This window comes from Gopherus evgoodei, chromosome 7, assembly GCF_007399415.2.
Source record: "Gopherus evgoodei ecotype Sinaloan lineage chromosome 7, rGopEvg1_v1.p, whole genome shotgun sequence".
NCBI lineage: Eukaryota > Metazoa > Chordata > Testudines > Testudinidae > Gopherus > Gopherus evgoodei.
In genome coordinates, this window is record NC_044328.1 from 67,664,571 (window position 1) to 67,688,991 (window position 24,421).

General features: G+C 44.6%; 1 protein-coding gene across 2 annotated transcripts; it reads left to right on the plus strand.

The window, feature by feature from the left end:
• Positions 1-34: 34 nt before the first annotated feature.
• On the plus strand, positions 35-16,925 carry ZNF511 (zinc finger protein 511). Of its 2 annotated transcripts, none has more exons than XM_030568287.1 (6): positions 35-199; positions 3,647-3,720; positions 5,093-5,294; positions 10,012-10,136; positions 12,006-12,195; positions 16,764-16,925. In XM_030568287.1, exons 1-5 carry the CDS (start codon positions 59-61, stop codon positions 12,022-12,024), a joined length of 561 nt encoding a protein of 186 aa, XP_030424147.1. In that variant the 5' UTR covers positions 35-58; the 3' UTR covers positions 12,025-12,195; positions 16,764-16,925. The 2 variants fall into 2 exon arrangements, with proteins under 2 accessions (XP_030424147.1, XP_030424149.1); XM_030568289.1 differs by having other exon boundaries at positions 12,009-12,195.
• The last annotated feature ends 7,496 nt before the right edge of the window (positions 16,926-24,421 follow it).

Here is a 24,421-nt window from a genome sequence, read left to right on the forward strand (position 1 = left end):
TGACCCCTAAAAGATGGCGGTCCGGTGAGCGCGCCCTGTTCGCGGAGACTTCGACAGGATGCTGCTGCCGCCGGAACTCAGCGTTTCGCTGCGCGTGGAGCGTCCCGTGTTGCCCGTCCGGCCCCGCACGCCGCCTCGGGCTCCGTTCTGCTTCTCCCCCAGCCGCCTTCGCTTCCATCGCCAACACGAATTCTTTGAGGTAAGGCACCGGCTGCGACTACAGCTCCCGGCAGCCCTCGCGTGGGCTGTGGCCTGCTACCCGCGGGGCAGGATGGGAAATGCAGTCCCAGCGGAGAGGGTGCCTGCGCGCTCGGCGGCGCCAGCTGGGACGAAAAGCAGCGAGCGCTGTTCTCAGCCCCCCGGCCCTCCCCACGGGTTCCTCCGACCCAGTGCCCGGGGGCAGTGCCCGCCGGCTGCCCGGCCCGCGAGAGACACCTGCTCTCCAGTGGCGCCAGCCGCGAGAGCACAGATCACCCGCTAGACCTAGCCGAGGCTCTGTTTGGCAGTATCGTCTGTTTCGGTCTGACCCGTGAATTCGCGATCCCCGCCGTGGCCCCGCTGCCCTGGAGCTGATCCTGTGCCCCTACCCGCGCCTGTCCTCTGCTCGCTCCTCACGCTGTTCCTCCCCCGGCAGGCAGGCAGCCAAAGAGGGGGCTCAAATTTTCTAGACGGCTGGAGCGTCTCAGGGCATTGCCAGGCGGGCCCGAGCCGCAGCCAAAATCCGATTCCTCCCAAATCAGGAGAGTTAACACTATGCTCCTGGTGAACGAAGGGAGCGTTTCATTTAGTCATGTGACTCAGGACCTGTGGTTTCAGGAAAATTGCCCTAAACTGTGAGACTGGCTATAAGCCTGTCCCACTGGTGGCAGGAACCAGTCCAGCCCAGCAACCTCCAGGGATGAGTCCTTCATGTGGTCTAGCTGGGGAATGCTGTGGGTTAAATCTTCCTGATCCCCGATGGGCTGGGCATTGTGATGGCCAGGGTCTTCAGGCTCTTGGACATGGGTCCTATTTGTCCACTCCGCTAGAGTCCATGACATAGTTTTATGTATATCCTCATGTCTCTAGCCCTTTTGGTTGCAAAAAAAGTCTTTTAGTGCAAAGCAAACTGAGGTGAGCCTAAGTCTGTAGACAGGTGGCTGTAGTACCTCTGCTGCTTTTCAGAGCTGTGTAAGTAGCAATGACGGTCAGGAATCCTCTGTGTTGTGCAGCTCTCAGGAAATGTCCGAGCAGCAGAGACAAGCACTAGAGTTCGTCACAGAGGTTGAGGACAAACTTCCAAACCAGTTAGGACCAGGAGCAGGACTGTGCAGACTCATCGGCCACCATCACCACCGCTCTTCATCACAGCAGCTAAAAGGCCCTACGTTGTGAGGGTGGAACAGAGAGTTCTTTTCAGCGGCCAGGTTGGGGTGAGACACACACAAGTGGGCATCAAATATATAAGACTTTGTTAGCAGATACAAAAACTAGATCCCTCTAGCAGGGCCAAGAACAGCACCCTGGAAGGAGTTACAAGGCTCCCCTTTCCCAGCATCTAGGGTGAGTTTGTTGTCTTTCACCTGGATAGTGAGGCCTCTGCCTTTGGTTATAGATTCTGGCACTGTTAACTGAGTTTGTAACTAGTTAATGGCATGACTGGCAGCTCAATGTGTTGCCTAGGCTGGAACATGACAGTCTTGCTGTAACATTCAGCAGTTTTGTCAGTCTTCCGTCCTCCCAGCTTTCTGTGATATGATGTCTGAAGTGTAGTGTTCTGTTTTAGTGGTGCCTATCAGGGCACTATCATCTGGTGAGGCACTGTGGGAGAACGGCTGAGTCTATTCCAGAATGCTCTGATATGCAGCTAGGGCAACATGATGCGTGCAGATGTGTAAACGTGATTATAATGGCAGAAAAGAAGCTATATGGAAACAGATTAACAAATTTACAAGTAAAATTGTTCAAAGTGACTGTGCTTCTTTAAAAGCTGCAGTGGACTGTCCCTGCCACCCCCTTTTTCTTTTTTTTTTAATTTATAAAGAAAAATTCTGAAACCAGTCCATGATAGCAGCATATTTGTTGCTGTGCTGCCTGATTTAGCCACTTGGAACTTCTCAGTCATGGTACAGAGAGAACTCTTGACTCCTGCTCCAAAAGCACTGCCCCTTTCCACTTAAGCTAAAGAAGAATCCCCTTTGGATGTGTGATCCTTTTCAAACATTATGCCCATGAGTTAATCTCGTTGACCTTGAGTGTCTCTAGAATTATGTAAAAGCAACAAAGAATCTTGTGGCACCTTATAGTCTAACAAACGTTTTGGAGCATGAGCTTTCGTGGGTGAATACCCACTTAGTCAGATGCATGTAGTGGAAATTTCCAGGTGTAGGTATATATATGCAAGCAAGCTAGAGATAATGAGGTTAGTTCAGTCAAGGAGGATGAGGCCTTGTTCTAGCAGTTGGGGTGTGAAAACCAAGGGAGGAGAAACTGGTTTTGTAGTTGGCAAGCCATTCACAGTCTTTGTTTAATCCTGAGCTGATGGTGTCAAATTTGCAGATGAACTGAAGCTCAGCAGTTTCTCTTTGAAGTCTGGTCCTGAAGTTTTTTTGCTGCAGGATGGCCACCTTAAGGTCTGCTATAGTGTGGCCAGGGAGGTTGAAGTGTTGTACAGGTTTTTGTATATTGCCATTCCTAATGTCTGATTTGTGTCCATTTTTCCTTTTCCGTAGAGACTGTCCAGTTTGGTCGATGTACATAGCAGAAGGGCATTGCTGGCATATGATGGCATATATTACATTGGTGGACGTGCAGGTGAATGAACCGGTGATGGTGTGGCTGATCTGGTTAGGTCCTGTGATGGTGTCGCTGCTGTAGATATGTGGGCAGAGTTGGCATCGAGGTTTGTTGCATGGATTAGTTCCTGAGCTAGAGTTACTATGGTGCAGTGTGCAGTTACTGTTGAGAATATGTTTCAGGTTGGCTGTGGGCAAGGACTGGCCTGCCACCCAAGGCCTGTGAAAGTGTGGGATTATTGTTCAGGATGGGTTGTAGATCCCTGATGATGTGTTGGAGGGGTTTTAGCTGGGGACTGTATGTGATGGCCAGTGGAATCCTGTTGGGTACACGTTTGGCTCTGTTGATCTGTTTCCTTATTTCCTCGTGCGGGTATTGTAGTTTTGAGAATGCTTGGTGGAGATTTTGTAGGTATTGGTCTCTGTCTGAGGGGTTAGAGCAGATGCGGTTGTACCTCAGTGCTTGGCTGTAGACAATGGATCGTGTGATGTGCCCGGGATGGAAGCTGGAGGCATGAAGGTAGGCATAGCGGTCGGTAGGTTTTCGGTATAGGGTGGTGAATTATGTTCTCACTTGTTAGCAGCAAAGCAGCTGATAGTAACAGTAAAGAACGCTAGTACATGTGTGTACACAAGCCCTGGGGCTCTGTTGAGTATGCCAAGTTGCACTTTTAATCGTGGTCTATAGGCTGGGTTTACCTATGTTAGATCAATATATTATGCTTGATCCAGAGTCAAGTTCACAGTAACATGTATTCTCCTTCTTAAGTCTCTTTTAGCAGAGTTACTTGTTGGGAATAAAAATAATATCCAATTTGCTTTTTGAACACACATTGCTGTAATATGTGTATAATCGCTATTCCCTGTTCCAGGATGGAGACATTCATAGACACTTGTATCTCCAAGATATCCTAACAAATGTTACCGAAGTGACCGAAAGATCCAAGTAAGTGGTGTCGTTCATACAAATTCTGTTGTGGGTCCCGTTAACAAAAAGGCATTTTACTGAATTTTGATTCTCCCTCTAACTACCAGTTTGTGGTCCATACTGTCTGTCAGTGTTGTATACATCTGGCTTGGACTGGATTCATTAAGGATAAACAAATGTTGAATAGTTGTGGAGTACTTTCAATCATTCCTAGTACCAGATGAAAGTAAACTGATTCCCCTTTGTTATGTCTTGACAAAGAAAGGTCTCTTGATAGATGGTACAGATTTTTTTGTTTGTTTGTTGCAACTTCAGATAAGCTTTGGCGCCTCTTTCCTTCAGAGGAATATTTCTCCATACACCAGTTCAAAAACATCAGCATAAGTGATTGGAGTTGAGTCTTATCTGTCTGAGTTATACAGACATGAGACAGGGATGTTTTCAATCTCCTTTATTTTTTGCGCTAATCATGGAAACGGAGAAGGAGGGAAGGAAGACATCACAAAGTGCCTTACAGGTCGAAGATGTGATAGTTATTGAACCTGAAGCTTTCCCTATAGTTATCGAAAGAAATTCAGGTTTTGAGGAAGCATTTGGCTTTAAAATGTTAAATCTGAAATGTTGGTTATCTCTTTGCCAGATCTGGATAAATCATCCGTTCAGAAAACGTGGGTGTAAATGGGCAATGCATTCCCAAAGGTACTGGGGAATTTAAACTTAAATCTCAGCTAACCTAGAAGATATGAGTAAATTACATGATAGATCATTACTTCAGTCAATTAAAAAAAATTTGGAGTTCAGGAGATGTTTCGTCAGGGAAAATAACCTTGTCAAAATGAACACATTGCCCAAGATTTATATCTAGTTTCAAAATATTCAGTAGTCATCCCAGAAAAAACTTGAAGGCACCTAGAGAACAAATATCAGAGGGGTAGACGTGTTAGTCTGGATCTGTAAAAGCAGCAAAGAATCTTGTGGCACCTTATAGACTAACAGATGTTTTGGAGCAGAACAAAGTGAGCTTTTTCATAGAGATCTACCGGGATTTTGAAATATAAAGCTCATACCTCATATTGCTAACCAGTATTAATTCATTACATAATTAATTGTAAGTTCAGCTCTGTATGCAAGACCCACGGGTTCTAGCTGTGAGTTAGGTAAAAGGAATTTGAGCCACAAATATGAGTTCCTAATTACAAAATCCTCGCAAACTAATTCTGTTGTCTCTCCAGTTTAATAGTGCTCATCTTCTCCTGTGTCAAGTAGATCTTAATGAAAACTACCATAATGTAAAGATTTTATTTAGATGTATGCAGAAGAACTGATTCACATGCTCTGGGTGGCCTTGACAAAAACTAAAAATACAAATGTTTTCATTGCTTCCTTCTAGGGTGTCAGAATTCTGTTGTCATATTGTTGGGTGCTGCCAGGTCTTTGATACCTTAGAGGGTTATGAACATCACTACAACGCACTGCACAGGAACATGTGCTCTTTCTGCAAACGCTCTTTCCCCTCTGTGCATCTGTTAGATACTCACATCCTGGAGTGGCATGACTCTCTCTTCCAGATAATGGCAGAGAAGCAAAATATGGTGAGTTGTAAGCAAGGATTTCATCGTGTATCCAGCACGTGAGAACATTCTAGTAACACCCCCACCCCCTGCACAATAATCTTGCTTCCCCCTCTCCCCCAACTCATTTTTGGGTCAGGACCCCTACAGTTACAACACTGAAATTTCAGATTTAAATAGCTGAAATCATAAAATGTACTATTTTTAAAATTCTATGTGAAATTGACCAAAACGGACTGTGTATTTGGTACGGTCCTAGTTAGAGAGAGAGCACAAGACACAAGTTGATTCATGCAAAAGGAAAACAATAACATTCTTTGCAGTCTCTAGTTCCTTCTATCCAATGATCTCTAAGCACTGCATGTTCTTTATTCCTCAATGTCCAGTGATTTAAGAATGTATTATTCTTGTTTTTCTAATGGAGAAACTGTGGCTCTCGGAGAGGAAGAGACTTTCCCATGGTCATACACAGTGCCAGGAGTAGAACCCAGATCTCCTGCATGTAGGACTAGCCATCCTCTCTCCTTTGCTTATTGTAAAAATAAGAATAAGTGGATAAACACAAGTGTGTAAGTCTGACTTGAGCTAACTTCTCCCTAGGATAATAGTACCTAAAGGAGAGAAACAAGGGAAATGGATCTCCTGTCAAGCAGGCTCTGTCCTGCATGTGCAGTGCTAGAGTAGTCGGTTTGCCCATCTGTGAAGCTGGAATAGTTAACTGGTTTAATCAAACTAAGAACATAAGAACAGCCATACTGGGTCAGACCAAAGGTCCATCCAGCCCAGTATCCTGTGTACCGACAGTGGCCAATGCCAGGTGTCCCAAAGGGAGTGAACCTGACAGGTAACAATCAAGTGCTCTCTCTCCTGCCATCCATCTCCACCTTCTGACCTACAGAGGCTAGGGACACCATTCCTTACCAATCCTGGCTAATAGCCATTAATGGACTTAATCTCCATAGACTCTAGGACTGGAAAGGACCTCGAGAGGTCATCGAGTCCAGTCCCCTGCCCTCATGGCAGGACCAAATACTGTCTAGACCATCCCTAATAGATATTTATCTAACCTACTCTTAAATATCTCCAGAGATGGAGATTCCACAACTTCCCTAGGCAATCTATTCCAGTGTTTAACTACCCTGACAGTTAGGAACTTTTTCCAAATGTCCAACCTAAATCTCCCTTGCTGCAGTTTAAGCCCATTGCTTCTTGTTCTATCATTAGAGGCTAAGGTGAACAAGTTTTCTCCCTCCTCCTGATGACACCCTTTTAGATACCTGAAAACTGCTATCATGTCCCCTCTGTCTTCTCTTTTCCAAACTAAACAAACCCAATTGTTTCAACCTTCCTTCATAGGTCATGTTCTCAAGACCTTTAATCATTCTTGTTGCTCTTCTCTGGACCCTCTCCAATTTCTCCACATCTTTCTTGAAATGCAGTGCCCAGAACTGGACACAATACTCCAGTTGAGGCCTAACCAGCGCAGAGTAAAGCGGAAGAATGACTTCTCGTGTCTTGTTTACAACACACCTGTTAATGCATCCCAGAATCATGTTTGCTTTTTTTGCAACAGTATCACACTGTTGACTCATATTAAGCTTGTGGTCCACTATGACCCCTAGATCTCTTTCTGCCATACTCCTTCCTAGACAGTCTCTTCCCATTCTGTATGTGTGAAAACTGATTGTTCCTTCCTAAGTGGAGCACTTTGCATTTATCTTTATTGAACTTCATCCTGTTTACCTCAGACCATTTCTCCAACTTGTCCAGATCATTTTGAATTTTGACCCTGTCCTCCAAAGCAGTTGCAATCCCTCCCAGTTTGGTATCGTCCGCAAACTTAATAAGCGTACTTTCTATGCCAACATCTAAATCGTTGATGAAGATATTGAACAGAACCGGTCCCAAAACAGACCCCTGCGGAACCCCACTTGTTATACCTTTCCAGCAGGATTGGGAGCCATTAACAACTACTCTCTGAGTACGGTTATCCAGCCAGTTATGCACCCACCTTATAGTAGCCCCATCTAAATTGTACTTTCCTAGCTTATCTATAAGAATATCATGCGAGACTGTATCAAATGCCTTACTAAAGGCTAGGTATATCACATCCACCGCTTCTCCCTTATCCACAAGGCTCGTTATCCTATCAAAGAACGCTATCAGATTAGTTTGACACGATTTGTTCTTTACAAATCCATGCTGGCTATTCCCTATCACCTTACCACCTTCCAAGTGTTTGCAGATGATTTCTTTGATTACCTGCTCCATTATCTTCCCTGGCACAGAAGTTAAACTAACTGGTCTGTAGTTTCCTGAGCTGTTTTTATTTCCCTTTTTATAGATGGGCACTATATTTGCCCCCTTCCAGTCTTCTGGAATCTCCCCCGTCTCCCATGATTTCCCAAAGATAATAGCTAGAGGCTCAGATACCTCTTCCATTAACTCCTTGAGTATTCTAGGATGCATTTCATCAGGCCCTGGTGACTTGCAGGCATCTAACTTTTCTAAGTGATTTTTTACTTGCTCTTTCCTTATTTTCTCTTCTAAACCTACCCTCTTCCCGTAAGCATTCACTATACTAGACATTCCTTCAGACTTCTCAGTGAAGACCGAAACAAAGAAGTCATTAAGCATCTCTGCCATTTCCAAGTCTCCCGTTACTGTTACCCCCTCCTCATTGAACAGTGGGCCTACCCTGTCCTTAGTCTTCCTCTTTCTTCTAATGTATTGATAAAAAGTCTTCTTGTTTCCCTTTATTCCCATAGCTAGTTTGAGTTCATTTTGTGCCTTTGCTTTTCTAATCTTGCCTCTGCATTCCTGTGTTGTTTGCCTATATTCATCCTTCGTGATCTGACCTAGTTTCCAAATTTTATATGACGCCTTTTTATTTTGTAGGTCACGCAAGATCTCAAGGGTAAGCCAAGGTGGTCTTTTGCCACATTTTCTATCTTTCCTAACCATCGGAATAACTTGCTTTTGGGCCCTTAATAGCGTCCCTTTGAAAAACTGCCAACTTTCCTCAGTTGTTTTTCCCCTCAGTCTTAATTCCCATGGGACCTTGCCTATCAGCTCTCTGAGCTTACCAAAATCCGCCTTCATGAAATCCATTGTCTCTATTCTGCTGTACTCCCTTCTACCTTTCCTTAGAATTGCAAATTCTATGATTTCATGATCACTTTCACCCAAGCTTCCTTCTACTTTCAAATTCTCAACAAGTTCCTCCCTATTGGTTAAAATCAAGTCTAGAACAGCTTCCCCCCAGTAGCTTTTTCAACTTTCTGAAATAAAAAGTTGTCTGCAATGCAGTCCAGGAACTTATTGGATAGTCTGTGCCCTAGTCCTCTAGTTCTCTTTTAAACCCTGGTATAGTCCTAGCCTTCACAACCTCCTCAGGTAAGGAGTTCCGCAGGTTGACTGTGCGCTGTGTGAAGAAGAACTTCCTTTTATTTGTTTTAAACCTGCTGCCCATTAATTTCATTTGGTGGCCCCTAGTTCTTATATTATGAGAGGAAGTAAATAACTTTTCCTTATTCACTTTCTCCACACCACTCATGATTTTATATACCTCTAGCATATTCCCCCTTAATCTCCTCTTTTCTTTTGAAAAGTCCTAGCCTCTTTAATCTCTCCTCATATGGAGAGATTACTGTTCCAAACCCCTAATCATTTTAGTTGCCCTTCTCTGAACCTTTTCTAGTGCCAGTATATCTTTTTTGAGATGAGGAGCCCACATCTGTATGCAGTATTCAACATGTGAGCGTACCATGGATTTATATAAGTGCAATAAAATATTCTCCATCTTACTCTCTATCACTTTTTTTAATGATTCCTAACACCCTGTTCACTTTTTTGACTGCTGCTGCACACTGCATGGACGTCTTCAGAGAACTATCCATGATGACACCAAGATCTCTTTCCTGATTAGTTGTAGCTAAATTAGCCCCCATCATATTGTATGTATAGTTGGGGTTATTTTTTCCAATGTGCATTACTTTACATTTATCCACTAGCTTCCAACTTTGCTAATATCTAAGCATCCTGAGTTCAGTCAGCAGATACTTCTCTTTTCTGTCCTCTGTAAACTACACATTTTTGATCAAGGAGGTTTCCTGCTGACACCATGTGCAGGTACTTGGGGAGCCAGTATTGCACTCTCCAGGATTTTGCCTGATGGGCCTTAGTAGTTTGGACTTTACCTCATACACATGCAGTCAAGAAACCATGTGCAAGGGGTGGCAGAAAATAAACAATATTTTCCTAATACCAGAGATGGAAGTACTCCCTAATACTAGAGAGAGAAGTAGTTTCCCAACAAATTAAACTAATTCCAAATTTTGTGAAACAATCTCAGCACACCCATGTAACTTGAAGATTGTAATGTGTGAATTATATTGGCTTTCGTAGGTTTTTAAGGCTAAAAGGAACCACGCAATCATATGGTCTTAATGAGACAGGCCATAAAATATACTACCCTCAGTGGTTCCTGTGGTGGAGTGAATGACTTTTCCCTCATGCGTAAACAAAAGTTGTAGAGCCCAATAGTTTGTGATTGGACTAAATCACTTTTCAGAGAGGATCCAGTAGATGATGGTGATACATCTTTAGTACTGTGTATCAATATAGAAGTGACAGGTAGACATTTTGTCTTGCCTTAGAGAAAGTCTGTGTGAATAACTCCCATCTTGCTTATACTGCATAAGTTTTAGAATTACCTTTCTCTCTCCTCGCTTTTTAGTATCAGTGTTTGGTAGAAGGCTGTGCGGAGAAGTTCAAGAGCAGCAAAGACCGAAAAGATCACTTAGTCAAAGTACATCTTTATCCTTCCGATTTTCGATTTGATAAACCAAAAAAAGCTAAAAGGTAAGTGCCAAGTACACTGACAAAGCAAGCATTTATCGTTCTGTTTGCTGGGGACTAGTCCTCAGAAGCAGAGAACACCTGAAAATCCAGCAATCTCATGCTTCTCTGGACTTAGTCAGTAGCACTTCATATTTACACAAGCTAGTGTCAGATTCCAGAGCTCATGCATTCCCTTCCTGTAATTGCACTAGTTTATTTCTGGCCTCTGGAGCATAAAGAGGTTGTTTACTGAATGCAAAAATGTTAGGGCCTAGCATGCAAATTCATGAACCAAGGAAAACTGGCCTTCGGGTCCTTCCAACAGGGATGACTCACCCACATCACGTGAGTGAAAGGGGTGCTAAAAAGACATTTGCGCACTCCTCATCAGTGAACCAATGAGTCCTCCCCGTTCTGCCGAGCCACTTGCTTCCCTTGCACTCTCCCTGAAGTACAGAGCCAAGCTGCAATCACAGCAGCACCTGCTCTGCTCCAAAGGGTGCACTCTGTTCCCTTCTCTGCCTGTGTACTTCGGGGAGGTGAGTGAGTGCAGGGCTGAAGGGCAAACAGTCTCTATTGTGGCGTCGGTGGCAGGGAAAGGCCTGCCAAGCTGTGTCAAGTGCAGGAATCCATCCCCAGAGTGAGTGCATGGGCCTGGAGAGCCAAACACATGCTTAGGAATCCTATCCCAGGTGGAGGAGGCTGGCAAGTCAACCAGAGGGTACCAGTGACCTTGCACAAGCCAGGGCCAGAGCCATTTCCTCCCAGTTCACGCTATCTGTGGGTTAGGGTGCTGCCCACAGCCATATGATGCCTGTCCCTCACCTCTTCTGTAGCACTCTCTATTCTGGTTGGAAAAACATGGCAGAACAGAGGCATGCTCCTTTGTTTGGTGCTTGGCTTTCTGTCCTGGCCATGGGAGCAGTGGAAACATTAAGGGAGAGGAGCCAGCCATGAGTTTGCAGCTGAGTCTGGAGGAAGAGGAGAGAGAGAGAGACACTGCTGTAGATACTTACATAGCACTGAAAGGAATCCTACATGAACAGCTGGAGAAGCAAAGTCCTGATTGGCCCCATGCATAGGCATGCCCATTTCTCAGGCGGCTGTAAGAAGTTATGTAGTAGTGGTTTGGATACAGACACACTTACATGAAGCAATGATGTTACTAATCAACTTTTTCATCTCTCCCCTAATATTACCATTCCTATTCCAAGACTGGGGAACCATGGAGGCTTATTTAGCAATGAAGGGTGATCTCTATCTTTAACAGTTTAGTAAGCATACAGTGGAGCAGAGCCATTGGCTCTTACAGACTGATCTGAGCAGTGACACTGGCAATGGCCAGTGATCTCTCAGGCAATCAAACCCACTCTGTTATCACTAGTTTTCAGTTGAATGGCTTAGAACGTAGAAAGGAAGTGAACTGCTAATTGTAGAAAGTGTCTTTCTTAGCCATGGATCAGGCACCAACATTCATCTCTTTGGAGCATGATGCCCTATGCTATGGAAGGAAGGAAACTCATTGGCCCTGCTCAGCCAGATGAACCCAGTTATGCTTAATGGTCATAAGAAAGAAGCTTGCGGTGAAGCCCATGTACTGTAATGCAGTAGTTCTGACTCTCCACTCTGCAGACCCCCTTGTAAGAGAGCTCCTCCTATGAGCCACCTTTCCCTCTAGCACTGCAGTGCTCTGCTTGCTTGAACATTTTACAGGCCACCCAGAGTGACCAAGGACACTCACTGCCGTCGGCTAGGCCTCCTCTGACTCTCCTGAGCCTGTTTTACTTAATTTGTTTTGTAGCTTCCTGATCAGATGACCTTGGGCCCTTGAGCCTAAGCTGACTAGGAGGCAAGTTGGCAGCTCCTGAAAGGAGGGTTTTGTTTCTGCAGCAGCACCAAGCAACAGTAAGCCCTCCCTCTAAGCTGGATGTGAGCATGCCAATGGATGTGAATGTGGAGACTTACGAGCAGTTGCAAGTGGATTCCATGGAAATCTGTCCAAGTGAGAGCGTGGAGAATCCTACCCAGCCTGTGAGTGGCCCATTTCATCCACTGCAGGAGAAAAGCTCTATAAATCCAGGTCTGTTTTCCTTTATGTAAACTCCTTGTGGCAGGATTCAGGTCTTTATATGTGCTGGGGGCAGACCTAGCACAATAGGGCCATGATCTTAACTGTGGGCTTTGGATGCTCTTGTGACGCCTTTAAGTGCTCATCACCACGTGAGGCTGAGCACGTCTAATTACACATTATGCACAAAGCTTCACACTTATGAAAAGTTAACATGACTTTAATTGATGTTTGCAAGAGTTTGAAGAAAAAAAGCAAATTCTTGGTGTTTATTTGCAGTTTACTAGGATTAAACTGCTGTTTCTGTACTTACAGGTGGCAGCAACAAATGACTGCTTTGTGCATTGATAGTGATTCATTCTTGATTCTTGCGGTCACAACTGAGAATCTTTGCAGTAACAGCGAAGTGTAAGAATGAGATAGCACACACTGACCCAAGGAAATGCCCTCAAATTCACCTTTTTTAAATAATCAGCCAGCTGGGGGACCCGGAAGGGAGGCAGTCTTCTCTTGAGTCTTACTTAGGATCCAGTTAAAGCAAGTGGATTGGATTATGTGCTGCACCTCCAGCAGGTGAGGTGAGGGTGGTGCAAAGGTGGTCCAAATCTGGGCTGCTCTGTGGATTGAAACTGCCATCAGTATAGTTAGAGCAGCCTCTGGTTAACTGGGACTTGCAAGGGGCAGCGTAGAGTCAATTGTGGTTCCTGTACAGCCCTTGTATGCTACTGCAGCAATGCACGGAGCCAGGATTGGGGTCAAAACCTATCCCTATATAGGTATTCCTTTCTTTTAAGTCTAAAGTTCATTATGTGTATTGTTAATAGGGCTGTCAAACGATTAAAAAATTAATCACGATTAATTGCCATTTTAATCACACTTGTAAACAATAATAGAGTACCAATTTAAATTTATTATGAGTATTTTTGGATCTTTTTCTACATTTTCAAATATATTGATTTCAGTTACAATGTAGAATACAATGTTCACTTTATATAATTTTTATTACAAATATTTTGCAAGTCGAAGCATGACAGGGCATAAGAATGTTTAACATATTTGGCAGATAAATACCTTGCAACGCTGGCGGCACCAGCCATGCGAATACCTGTTCTCACTTTCAAGTGACATTGTAAATAAGTAGTAGGCAGCATTATCTCCTGTAAATATAAACAAACTTGTTTGTCTTAGTGATTGGCTGAACAGGAAGTAGGACTGAGTGGACTGGTAAGCTCTAAAGTTTTACATTGTTTTGTTTTTGACTGCAGTAATATAAAAAAAAAATTCTACATTTGTAAGTTGCACTTTCATGATGAAGAGATCGTATTAGAGTACTTGTATTAGGTGAATTGATCAATGCTATTTCTTTTTTACAGTGCAAATATTTGTAATAAAGATATAAAGTGAGCACTGTACATTTTGTATTCTGTGCAATTGAAATTAATATATTTGAAAACGTAGAAAAACATCCAAAACTATTTATAATAAATTTAAATTGGTATTCTATTATTGTTTAACGGTGTGATGAATTGTGATTAACTGCAGTTTTAATTTTTTAATTGGGTTAATTTGTTTTGAGGTAATCACTTGAATTAACAGTGATTAATTGACAGCCCTAATTGTTAGTAACACCTGAGGTTTTTAACTCAAAAATAATTCTAGGGATCTAATTCACTTGTCAGCATTTCTGCTGTTTTATTATTTGCATTTTCTCTCAAACCTGATCTAGTCACTGTCACTTGACAAAAATTCTCCACCAGTTCTGCGGAGTTGGTGTTAGCACTGGTGGGAGCCGTAGTATAGACGAGGCTCTACTGGCCAGGCACATTTTTACCATATTGTCCATTAATATGGTGAAAAAAGTTCAAATGAGATGGTGGAAAAATGGCTTTAGCTTGCAGGAGACTTACTTACACAAGGACTAACACTGGTCCAGAAAAACAGAGTGAATATTTTCGTAAAATTACCTAACTTGGCCCAGGCCTCAGTCCCAGGCTTCAAGCCTTGCCTACCCATAATAATGGTAAAATGTCAAGCCCACAAAAGGATATTGCACTCATTTAGCTATATTGCTGTCTAAACCAATAAAGTTAAATCAGTGCAACTTTGTTGTGTAGACAGGGCCTAGCCACAGACTTTTCAGTCTCCTTTAAGATACAAATGTATAACTTAAACTTCACTTTATCAAAAAGTTGAATTGGGGGCGAGTAGTAGCTTTCCAAGTTCTGCCCACAAAATAAGGTCCTTCTGCTTCAGATGCTAAAATAAGACACTGCTCACATTAAACTGCAGATTTTCAAAAAATGATCATGTGTGTTCTGCTGGGCTTGACTCTCCCTTGGTGAGGCTTGGCTCCTTGATTTAGGAGGAGGGAGGAATAAGAGAAGTATCCTCTACGTATAACATACATGGTGCCAAAATGAGCTGTTGCTCTTAGGGCTTGGCTACGCTGGCACTTTACAGCGCTGCAACTTTTTCGCTCAGGGGTGTGTGTGAAAAAACACCCCCCCTGAGCACCCCCCCTGTAAAGCGCCACTGTAAACGGTGCCGCAGCGCTGGGAGCACGGCTCCCTGCGCTGTAAGCTAATCCCCAGGGGGAGGTGGAGTAAGTGCAGCGCTGGGAGAGCTCTCTCCCAGCGCTGGCGCCGCAACCACACTTGCACTTCAAAGCGCTGCTGCAGGAGTGCTCCCACGGCAGTGCTGTACAGCTCTAAGTGTAGCCATACCCTTAGTGGCTTGTGCAGATCTTCATAATGTGATGTGTTGTTTTTTTTCCCTCTCCTTTGGGCAGTGAAATAGTTAAGTGTTGACATGTCAACTCAGATGCCTAACAATAACTCACTGACTGAGTGAGATGAACAGGGAAATTCAAACCTCACAGATGCTGTTTCAGGTTTTCTGTAGGCAGACACCACTGCATCTGTTAAAAACCCTTCAAAATGTGAACAGAATGTATCATTCATAGATTCCAAAGCCAGAAGGGACCATTATGATCATCTGGCCTGACTTCCTGTATGTCACAGGCCAGAGAACTTCCCCCAAAATACCGTAATTCCTAGAGCAGATCTTTTAGAAAAACATCCAATCTTGCTTTAAAAGTTGTCAGTGATGGAGAATTTATCGTGACCCTTGGTAAATTGTTCTAATGATTCATTACTCTCACTATTAAAAATGTATGCCTTTATTTCCAGTCTGAATTTGTCCAGCTTCAAATTCCAGCCTTTGGATCATATTATATCTTTATCTGCTACACTGAAAAGCCCATAATTAAATATTTGCTTCCCATATAGATACTTGTAGACTGTAATCAAGTCACCCCTTAACCTTCATTTTGTTACACTCAAGAAGCTCAATCTATTTAGCTTATCATTATAAGGGGACATAACGGTTTTCAAGTACATAAAAAGTTGTTACAAGGAGGAGAGAGAAAAATTGTTCTTAACAGCTGGGGATAGGGCAAGAAGCAATGGGCGTAAATAGCAGCAAGGGAGGTTTAGGTTGGACATTAGGAAAAACTTCCTAACTGTCTGGGTAGTTAGGCATTGGAATAAATTGTCTGGGGAGTTTGTGGAATCTCCATCATTGAGGATTTTTAAGAGCAGGTTAGACAAATACCTGTTAGAGATGGTGTAGATAATACGTGGTCCTGCCATGAGTGCAGGGGACTGGACTAGATGACCTCTTGAGGTCCTTTCCAGTCCTATTATTCTGTAAGGCATGTTTTCTAATTCTTCAATTGTTGTATCGACCCTTTCCAATCTATCAACATCCTTATTGAATCATGAGCACCAGAACTGGACACAGTATAACAGCAGCAGTTGCACCAGTGGCAAATACTGAGGTAAAATAACCTCTCTACTCCTACTGAAATTCTTGTTTATGCATCTCAGGATCACATTAGCTTTTTGACCACAGTGTCACACTGGGAACTAATGTTCAGTTGATTATCTGCTATGACCTCCAAATCTCTTTCAGTGTCACTGCTTCCCAGGATAGGGTCCCCCATCCTATAAGTATGGCCTACATTCTTTATTCCCAAATATATACTTTTACATTTAACTGTATTAAAATGCATATTATTTGCTTGGGGCCAGTTTACCAAGTGATCCATATCGCTCTGAATCAGTGACATGTCCTCTACATTATTTTATCACTTTCCCAATCTTTGTATCATCTGCAAACGTTATCAGTCATGATTTTGTGTTTTCTTCCAGGTCATTGATGATGATGATGATAAATAGCGTTCATAAAGGCTAGGGGGATTTTTAAAGAGTTTAGGGTATGGAGAACTAAAGGGTTGCCAAGGAGAGGTGGAAGTATGCGGTCTCCTCACAGACCAATCCTTCCCCGTTCAGGTCCTGCCTTTACATTACTGACTGTGTCCCTGTGAAGCAGAACTTTTGCTAATGCGCTCTCTGTTAAACAGCGGTCATTGTCATTTCCTATCAGATTAAGTTGGTTTCTTGTTAGGCATTTTAGCAAAGTGACCATTCCGGTTAAGTGCGCTCTGAGTGGCACATACATAAGTACAAAAAAACAAGACATTAAGATTTTTGTATTAACATGGTATATTTTTGTTGCAGAATCCCATCAACCATCTGCTTTGGGCAGGGCGCCAGCCGAGGATTCAAAAGCATGAAGAAGAAAGTATGAAGGTCACTGGAGCAGAGTCACAAGGAATGACAAGTAAAGACAAGCAGAAAAGGCCTTGCCCCTGAGGTTAATAAAAGATACAACTAATCGTTTATGGGTTTGCGTGCTTCTCCTGGTTGAGCTCAACAATGGATGTGTTGAATTTGCTGTACACTGAGGGCAGGGAAAGCTTGGGGCTGTCCATTGTATTCATGGATGATCCAACACCAGCAATTTCTGCAGCAAGAAAAAGCAAGAGAGAAGGAAGGAGGAGGGGATCTTATGTTTGTAGATGTTTGAGTTCCATAAATGCATGGAGAAGGGGCACTTAACCAAAGGGCTGTATTTGTTTCCCTTCCCCGTTCCATCAGGGGCTTCTGTACTCCACTCACTCCTTTGTCTGGGAACGAGCTGGACGATGTGGTAAAGGTGGTGGTATGCCAGCGTTCCATCACCATCAAAGTAAGGGTAAACAGTCCCCTGCCCAAAAGGCTGTGGAGGTGTTGATGGGGGCCAGCTGGAGTATGACTGGGAGTTCATGGGCTCAGTCAAACCTGGAGACCTCACAGCCCCTGCCATGCTACAGGACAAGCTGTACCAATTCCTGGAAGACTCACGAGGCTCCAGGAGGAAGGCACTCTCCAGAAGTCGGAGGGATTTCAATCTCCTCTTCCAGGACGTAAGGGCCATATTGGGAGGGTCAAGGGATCAAGGAGTGGCAGTCCACAGCCTACCAGTGAACTCACAGATTCCACAATTCCCTGACACCTTTGGGAAGCACAGGTGCAGGTGGTGTGGCTGCCCCCAATTAAACCAAATACTATTGCATCTCTGAATACAAGAGGCTGTAGGGTGAGTCTCTGCTGATGATAGGTACTCTACTCGCTTTGTGGGGGTGGTGGAGGTGGTACTCTGTGATTTTCCTGCAGGAGACTCACATAGATTCAGCCACCAAACCCAGCTAGGGGCTGGAGTGGGAGGGAAGAGGGTGTACTTCAGCCACCTCACTGCACTCTTGGGCTGGGTGGCCACTCTGTTTTCCCTGGACCTATGGCCCAAGATCCTGGGGGTTGCCGAGGTCATGCCAGGGTGCCAGCTGCACTTCTGGGTCTGCATGGAGGGGCTGATCCTCAATCTTGTCAACATCTGTGCCCTGATACCCAATCCCGAAGCAGGTGCAGTTGTATCCACGGACTTTTGCCTTCCTTGGCACTTTGGATTCTCCTAAGTGCCTGGTCCTGGGTGGGGATTTTAACAGCACCCTGGATGTGTCTGAGAGAAGTGCTAGGCCACAGTGGATGTCCTCAGGGATATCGTTACGCCCTGGTAGATGTCTGGAGAAACTTACCACCTGGATGACTCCACCACCTTTTCCTGTGTCTGTGTGGAGGATACTCAGTCATGCCACTCCTGGCTGGACCGCATTTACGTTTCCTATTTTAACTCTTTGTGGGCCACTCCTCCAGCATCAGGTTGGTCCCCTTCTTGGACCACCATGTGGTATCCATGATGGTTTATTTGACGCCTGAGCAGCTAGGGCTGGTCTACTGGCATTTTAACAGCCTCCTGGAAGTTCTGGCTGGCCTGGCGGGGGAGAGGTGGTGGGATGTGGGGAAGAGGCATGCCTAGTTCTTCTGCCACGACTACATTGGGGGGCCAGTCAGAGGAGTGATGTGGCGATTGAGCAGTTGGAGTGGAAGGTTTTGGAGCTGGAGAGGTGCCTGGACACTCACCCCGGGGATCCATCCTGCTGCAGGTAGCGTCAGGAGAAGCAGGATGAGCTCTGGGTCCTTGATGACCATTGGATGCAGGATGCTTTTGTCTGATCATATATCCAACTTCTTCAGGAGGTGGATTGCAGCTCCTGCTTCTGTGCCATGGAGGAAAAGCATGCCACCTGCCCCCGGGAAGAGGACAGCACCCCTCTTACGGATCCAGTGGAGAAGCAGGAAAGGATGGGAGCTTTCTATGCAGACTTCTCCATGGTCCAACTAATGCCGATGCTTGTGAGATCCCATGGGACGAACTCCTTACAGTCAGTGCGAGTGACCGGGACTGGCTGGAGCTTCCTCTACTCTGGCTGAGGTCTTGGAAACCCTCCATCTGATGCCTAACAAAATCTCTAGGCAATAATGGGCTGAACTTGAGAGTTGTACTGTGCATTCTGGAACGTGCTTGGTCTAGACATTGCCATTGTCTGGACCATGGGGAGTGGGGCATGTCTCATGTTGTGCAGGGCAGGCCATGCTTGCCCTGCTGTCCAAAAAGTGGGACCTCCATGACATGAGGAATTGGTGCCTAGTGTCAATACTCAGCCTGGACTGTAAGGTCATAGCTTTGAAGAAGTAGAAATTTTTTGTAATATTTTTTTATGAAGCCGATGTGCCTTGGTTCCTCAATGCTTTACGTGGCTACACAGTGGGGGAATAAGTTTGCTCTCGGGGAAGGCTGAGACACATAAGTGTGTATGTTGCCTAGCTGTTTGAGCTGGCAGAATGTGTCATTAAAAGGACTGAATGAGACAGGCCCATATCAGTGGAAAATCCGAGAGGGCAATAGAAAGCCCAGTCACCAGGACATTGACACCTAACAACCAATGACCCAGAGGGAGGAGTATTTCCCCAACTCTCCGCAGAGAAGCTGAGCAGAGACTACAGCTTAAGAACAAAGGACTGGGAGGTGTAAGGTGAGGGAATGAGAGTTGGTTTGTGGCAGAACCTTGGAGGTCTCTCACCTGGGAGCTGACTAAGGCCATATCTACATTGCACTTTCCTCGCTCAGGGGTGTGAAAAAAGACCTCCCTGAATGACAAAAGTTTTAACGATGAGAAGCATTGGTGTGGACAGTGCTTTGTCAGCAGGAGCCACGCTCCTGGTGACGAAGGTACCACCCCTTGTTGGGAGTGGCTTTATTTTTGTCGTCAGGAGAGCTCAATCCCGGCGATAGAGCGGCAACACTGCGCACCTTACAATGGTGCAGCTGCAGTGGCACAGCCACGCCATTGTAAGATGTGCAGTGTAGACGTAGCCTAAGGAAGGAAATCAGAGAGAGACAGAGAGCCTGAAAATGGGGTTCACAACAGCTTGCCAGGTGCTCTGGGCTGACCAGAATGAACTACGCTTTAACCTTACGTCTCTATGGATTTCTGATGCTGTGTTCTTGGTGACTAATAAACCCAGCTCTTTTCCAAACATTGCTGGAATGTCACTGTAAAAACTTGGTGGGATGCATTAATCCCTGAAGAGTGTATAAGTCTCTAACCAGGACAACTGTTGTCTGGTCTGAGATCTTTTCCAGCTGGCGAGTAGGTATGGTCGGTCACTCCACCTCCTGTTCCTTGACCAGGAGAAACCCATGAGCCACCCTGTCACAGGTTATCTTGGCGAGTGTTTGGCTTTGGCCTCCAATTCATGGGGTTTCTCCAGGTGCTGTGCACCTCTGCAGAATGCCTGGGGAAGCTCAACTGTGCCCTGACCAAGCCTGTCATCTTTGGTCAAGGGGTGCATCAGGGCTGCCCTCTCTGTGGGCAGCTGTATGCTATTGCCATTGAGCCCTTCTCAGTCTCCTCTGCAAGAGAATGACAGGTTGGTGCTGTGAAAGCTGGACTTGAGAGTAGCCCTACTGCCATATGCTGACAATGTGCTCCTCGTGACCCAGGACCTGAGGGAACTGGCATGTGTGGAGGCTTGCCAAGCCATCTATTCAGCAGTCTCCTCTGTGTGGGTCCACTGAGTCAAGAGCTCTGCCCTGATGGTTGGGTACAGGTATCAGGTGGTGTCTCTCCTACCCACATTCTCTGCCATCTGGTGGAGCAGGAGTCCATTGCTCTATCTTGGCATGTACCTTCCTGCCACCAATCCCTCCTAGCTGGAGAGTTGCATCAATCTAGAAGCCTGGTTGTCTGACCAGGTTGCAGAGGTGGATGGGGTGCTCCAGTGCCTTTCCTTTTGAGGCAGGGCACTTGTGATCAACCAGCTGTTCCTGTCTATGCTCTAGCACCAGTTCAATACCTTGAGCCTGCTCTTGAGAAGCCTGGTCAGCCTCCAGAAGATGATCCTGGAGTTTGTCTGGCTGGGAGTGTGTTGGGTCTCTGCTGTAGTCCTGACTGTATCATGAGCAATGTTCATTTTGGCATTTTCTAACTTGAGAGTGCTTGACTTTGCACACTTTTAATCCTCTAACTTTGTATTTTCTAATTTTTTTAATTAGTTTATTGATGAGAGCAACCTTAACTAACGTTAAACACATTTTTTTTGTTTTGAGCATTGTACAAAGTCTTGTTTGAAGAGGGAACAATTGTGAGTCTTTCTTGTGATGATAGGAGATGACAGGTAAATATTCAGAAAGCCATATATAGTGCCCAATGGGAAAGAAGCAAATAAACAATATACATGGAAGGAGCTGTAATTCTCTATCTTAGTTTAATTTAACCCCCTTTTCAGCAAGTACCTTTGAAAAGCAGTGTAGAGTACCCCAGTACAAGCCCAAAGGAACCGAGTAGCAGCTGATCCAAGCCCGGCTTTGACTGCAGCTCCTCTGAAATAATGTTAGGGGAAATCAGCAAAGGCAGCTGTTGCCATGACAGCCAGAGCACTGGTGACTTTCCCAGTGTGCAAATGACCTGGAGGGAGAGAGTGCTAAGTGACTGATTATCTGTGATGTCACAATGTTACTGCTCAGGCAGCTGCAGGGAGCAGTAAATGTGCAGGGTGTGAAAAAATCAGGCTTTTCTGGTGCTCTGGTTTTCCCAAACTTCCTAAAAAACCCAGCAACAGCCAAATCCAAAATACACATTGAAAATAATTTCACACACATAATCATTAGTGGCTGAAATGTGGTTCAGTTTTCCTTGGCATTGTAACCAGATGTGCCCGTTACTTTGGGGTATGCTCATTTATTAGGGTTACTCTTCTGGGGAGGTTCTGTAATTCTATTAATGTACTACTTGTGTATTCATATGGAGCTCCACTTCTCCCTTCTGCAAGTCCCTCCCAATGGTGCTATCCTGCAGGACCTAGGTTCCCCAGAGCTGGGTTCCTCCAGCTCCAGAATTAGATTAATTCTCTCTCTCTCTCTCTCTCTCTCTCTCTCTCTCAGCAAGTGATTGCTTGCTGATAAAGCAGTTGGAGTGGTTTCTGAATCAATTCCTGCTGCCTCAACAGCTGTAGGAGGCATCTCCACCCCATAGGGAGTGGTGGGAGTTTGGAATGACCAAGAGCATCACACACCACAAAGTGCTGTGTGGTATAGTCCAGGAGCTCCAGACACCCAAAGCCTGTTTCAGACCCATAGACCAAGCAGCATATGACTTTTACTTTCTAGGGGTTAGGAATAAAGTAGTATCCCTTTAAATAATTTGTGAACCCTCTAGTGGTACTCACTGTTCTAGATTTTAGAAGTTGCCAGAACCCAACCAGAGTGGCAATGTGTGTTTGTAGCTAGGTCTGGCATACTGCATCAGTTGAATAAACACTGTTAGTTGGATTCCACTGTGCCTGTATGGTTCCTTCGTACCCTATTTGTTGCTTAAAGAGCAAGAGACACAACACTTAAGCAGCAAGGCAGGGATCCTAATCTGAGAATATAGTCAGGAATAGGGAGCGGCCTGGGGACAGTGCAACTAAAATGGAAACTGCACCTTGCAACACTAGGACTATAAGTGATCTGCTCACTTAGAGAAAAATTGTGTTAAAAATGTCTGGCACTTTGGGGGAAATGGACTTGTTTGATAGTTCAGTAGCAGAGTGGCCCACCTCTCGAAAGAGATTGGAACAGGATAAATGAGTGAATGGTATAACTGATCAGAACAGAGTCAGTTTTACTGAGTATAATGAGCTAAAATGTGCAACTTGCTAAGCAGCCTAACAGCTTTTTAAATGTGCAGCCGAAACATTTGCTGATTATGTGGAAATTTTACAAACTCATCTATCCCTAAAAGCCGTGGTGATCACAGTCATTCCTGCTTTTATTAATGGAGTCAAACAGGCAATGAAAGAATTTCTGAGTATGTGATTGAATTAAGGAAAGTAACAGGGCATTGCCAGTTTAGAGAGAGTTTAAATGGTGCAGAAAGAGGCTAGTTAGTGTGTGATATGCAAAATGAAGCACCTAAAAACAATTATTGACTGAGGCTGATTTGGTCCTAAAACAAGCACTATAAATTGCTGTTTCAGTGGAGACAGCCTAATGGGACTGTCTCTTCCCAGTTAGGACAGTTAACATCATCTTTAACATCCTGCCAAGGACTGTCATGTCTCTTAAGAGAGTCTAGAGGGCTAAAAGGCTGGGCCAGAATAGGGGAAAATTGTTGACATTAAAATGTGTGTAACTTTTTATGGTTGGAATGTTTTCATTGTTTTCCTTTTTTATGCAAGCTTAATAAAAGGGATTTTAAAGGTGGTTCTTCACACTGGGAGCTGGGGCCAACAGACCAGTGCCCCCTGTAGGCATTTAACATTGTAACAGTAAACAAGGACTTTAAATACCATAGCTCAGTTGCTCCCTAGACTCCCACTCTTTAGCTATACACAACAGCCTGATATAGCCTTTATTGGGAGGGATAAAACACAACCATTGCCAGTGGGTTAAACCATTGTTTTGTAGACATTTGTAGAATGCTGGGAATGTGGGTCCATGTTCTTTCCTGGCTCTGGTGGGGGAGTGTGGTCTAATGAGTAGAGAAGGGATCTGCAAATTAACACTCCTGAGTGGTCTTTGCTTTTAAACGATGCTTTGCATTTACAATGCGCTCATTAATCTGTGGGTCTCAAACCTATTTGTGAAGAGGGGTGTGTTAGAGTAGCCCCATTTTGAAGACATGGAGCATGATTCATCAGTGCTTTGTGGCCCCTTTGTGTTGGCTGAACTGCACCTCCATAAAGGGATGTACAAGCTGTCTCGCCTTGTCTCCTGTGGCAAATACCTCACTGGTGCAGGAACTGGGCCACGCTAGCCAAGCACACAGATTTAGCATGGATGCTTCCAAACACAGTATGGCTAAGTAACTGAAAGGTAGGTCTGCCATTTCAGAGACCTGGGTTCTCTTCCCAGTTCTACCAGAAGTGACCTTGTGCAACTTTATTGATGCCCAGTTATCTGTAAAGGGGAGGATACTTGTCTCTGTCTTAAAGCAGGTGTATGAAGCCCTACCCGATATTAAGTGTTAGTGATTAGAGTTCACAGGCTTGTGTCTCCTAGCCTAGCTACTTTCCCAGTGGCCAAAGGAGAGCTATAGGGCTGGCATGCTCCTGCCACCACCACCTCGCTTACACTATTAGTCTATGCAGTTGTTTGGAAACAACGAAGGCGGCTCAGTGGGGCTTGGAAGCAAACTCAGTGCAGTAGGACTGTTCAAAAAATAACAAGCGTGTGCCAAGGGAGATTTCCTATGGTTTACAAATCTGAAGAGATTTTTTATGGAGGTGATGAAAGGCACTGCCCTGACCCCACAACTATCCCTTTGCTAACATCCAGTTCCTGCTGCACAGCCCTAGGGATGTTTAAACTAGCATTGGAAATGTTTTTAGCATCTGTGAAAGTATCTATTTTTTATTGATCTGGATCTAAAAATGGCTAACCTAATTTGCTGAAACTTTCAAAAGAAAAGTTT

Coding starts and splice junctions, on each gene's coding strand:
- ZNF511 (XM_030568287.1), top strand. CDS start 59: ATGCTGCTGCCGCCGGAACTCAGCGTTTCGCTGCGCGTGGAGCGTCCC. Junction 200..3,646: donor GCCAACACGAATTCTTTGAG/GTAAGGCACCGG, acceptor TCCCTGTTCCAG/GATGGAGACATTCATAGACA. Junction 3,721..5,092: donor GAAGTGACCGAAAGATCCAA/GTAAGTGGTGTC, acceptor GCTTCCTTCTAG/GGTGTCAGAATTCTGTTGTC.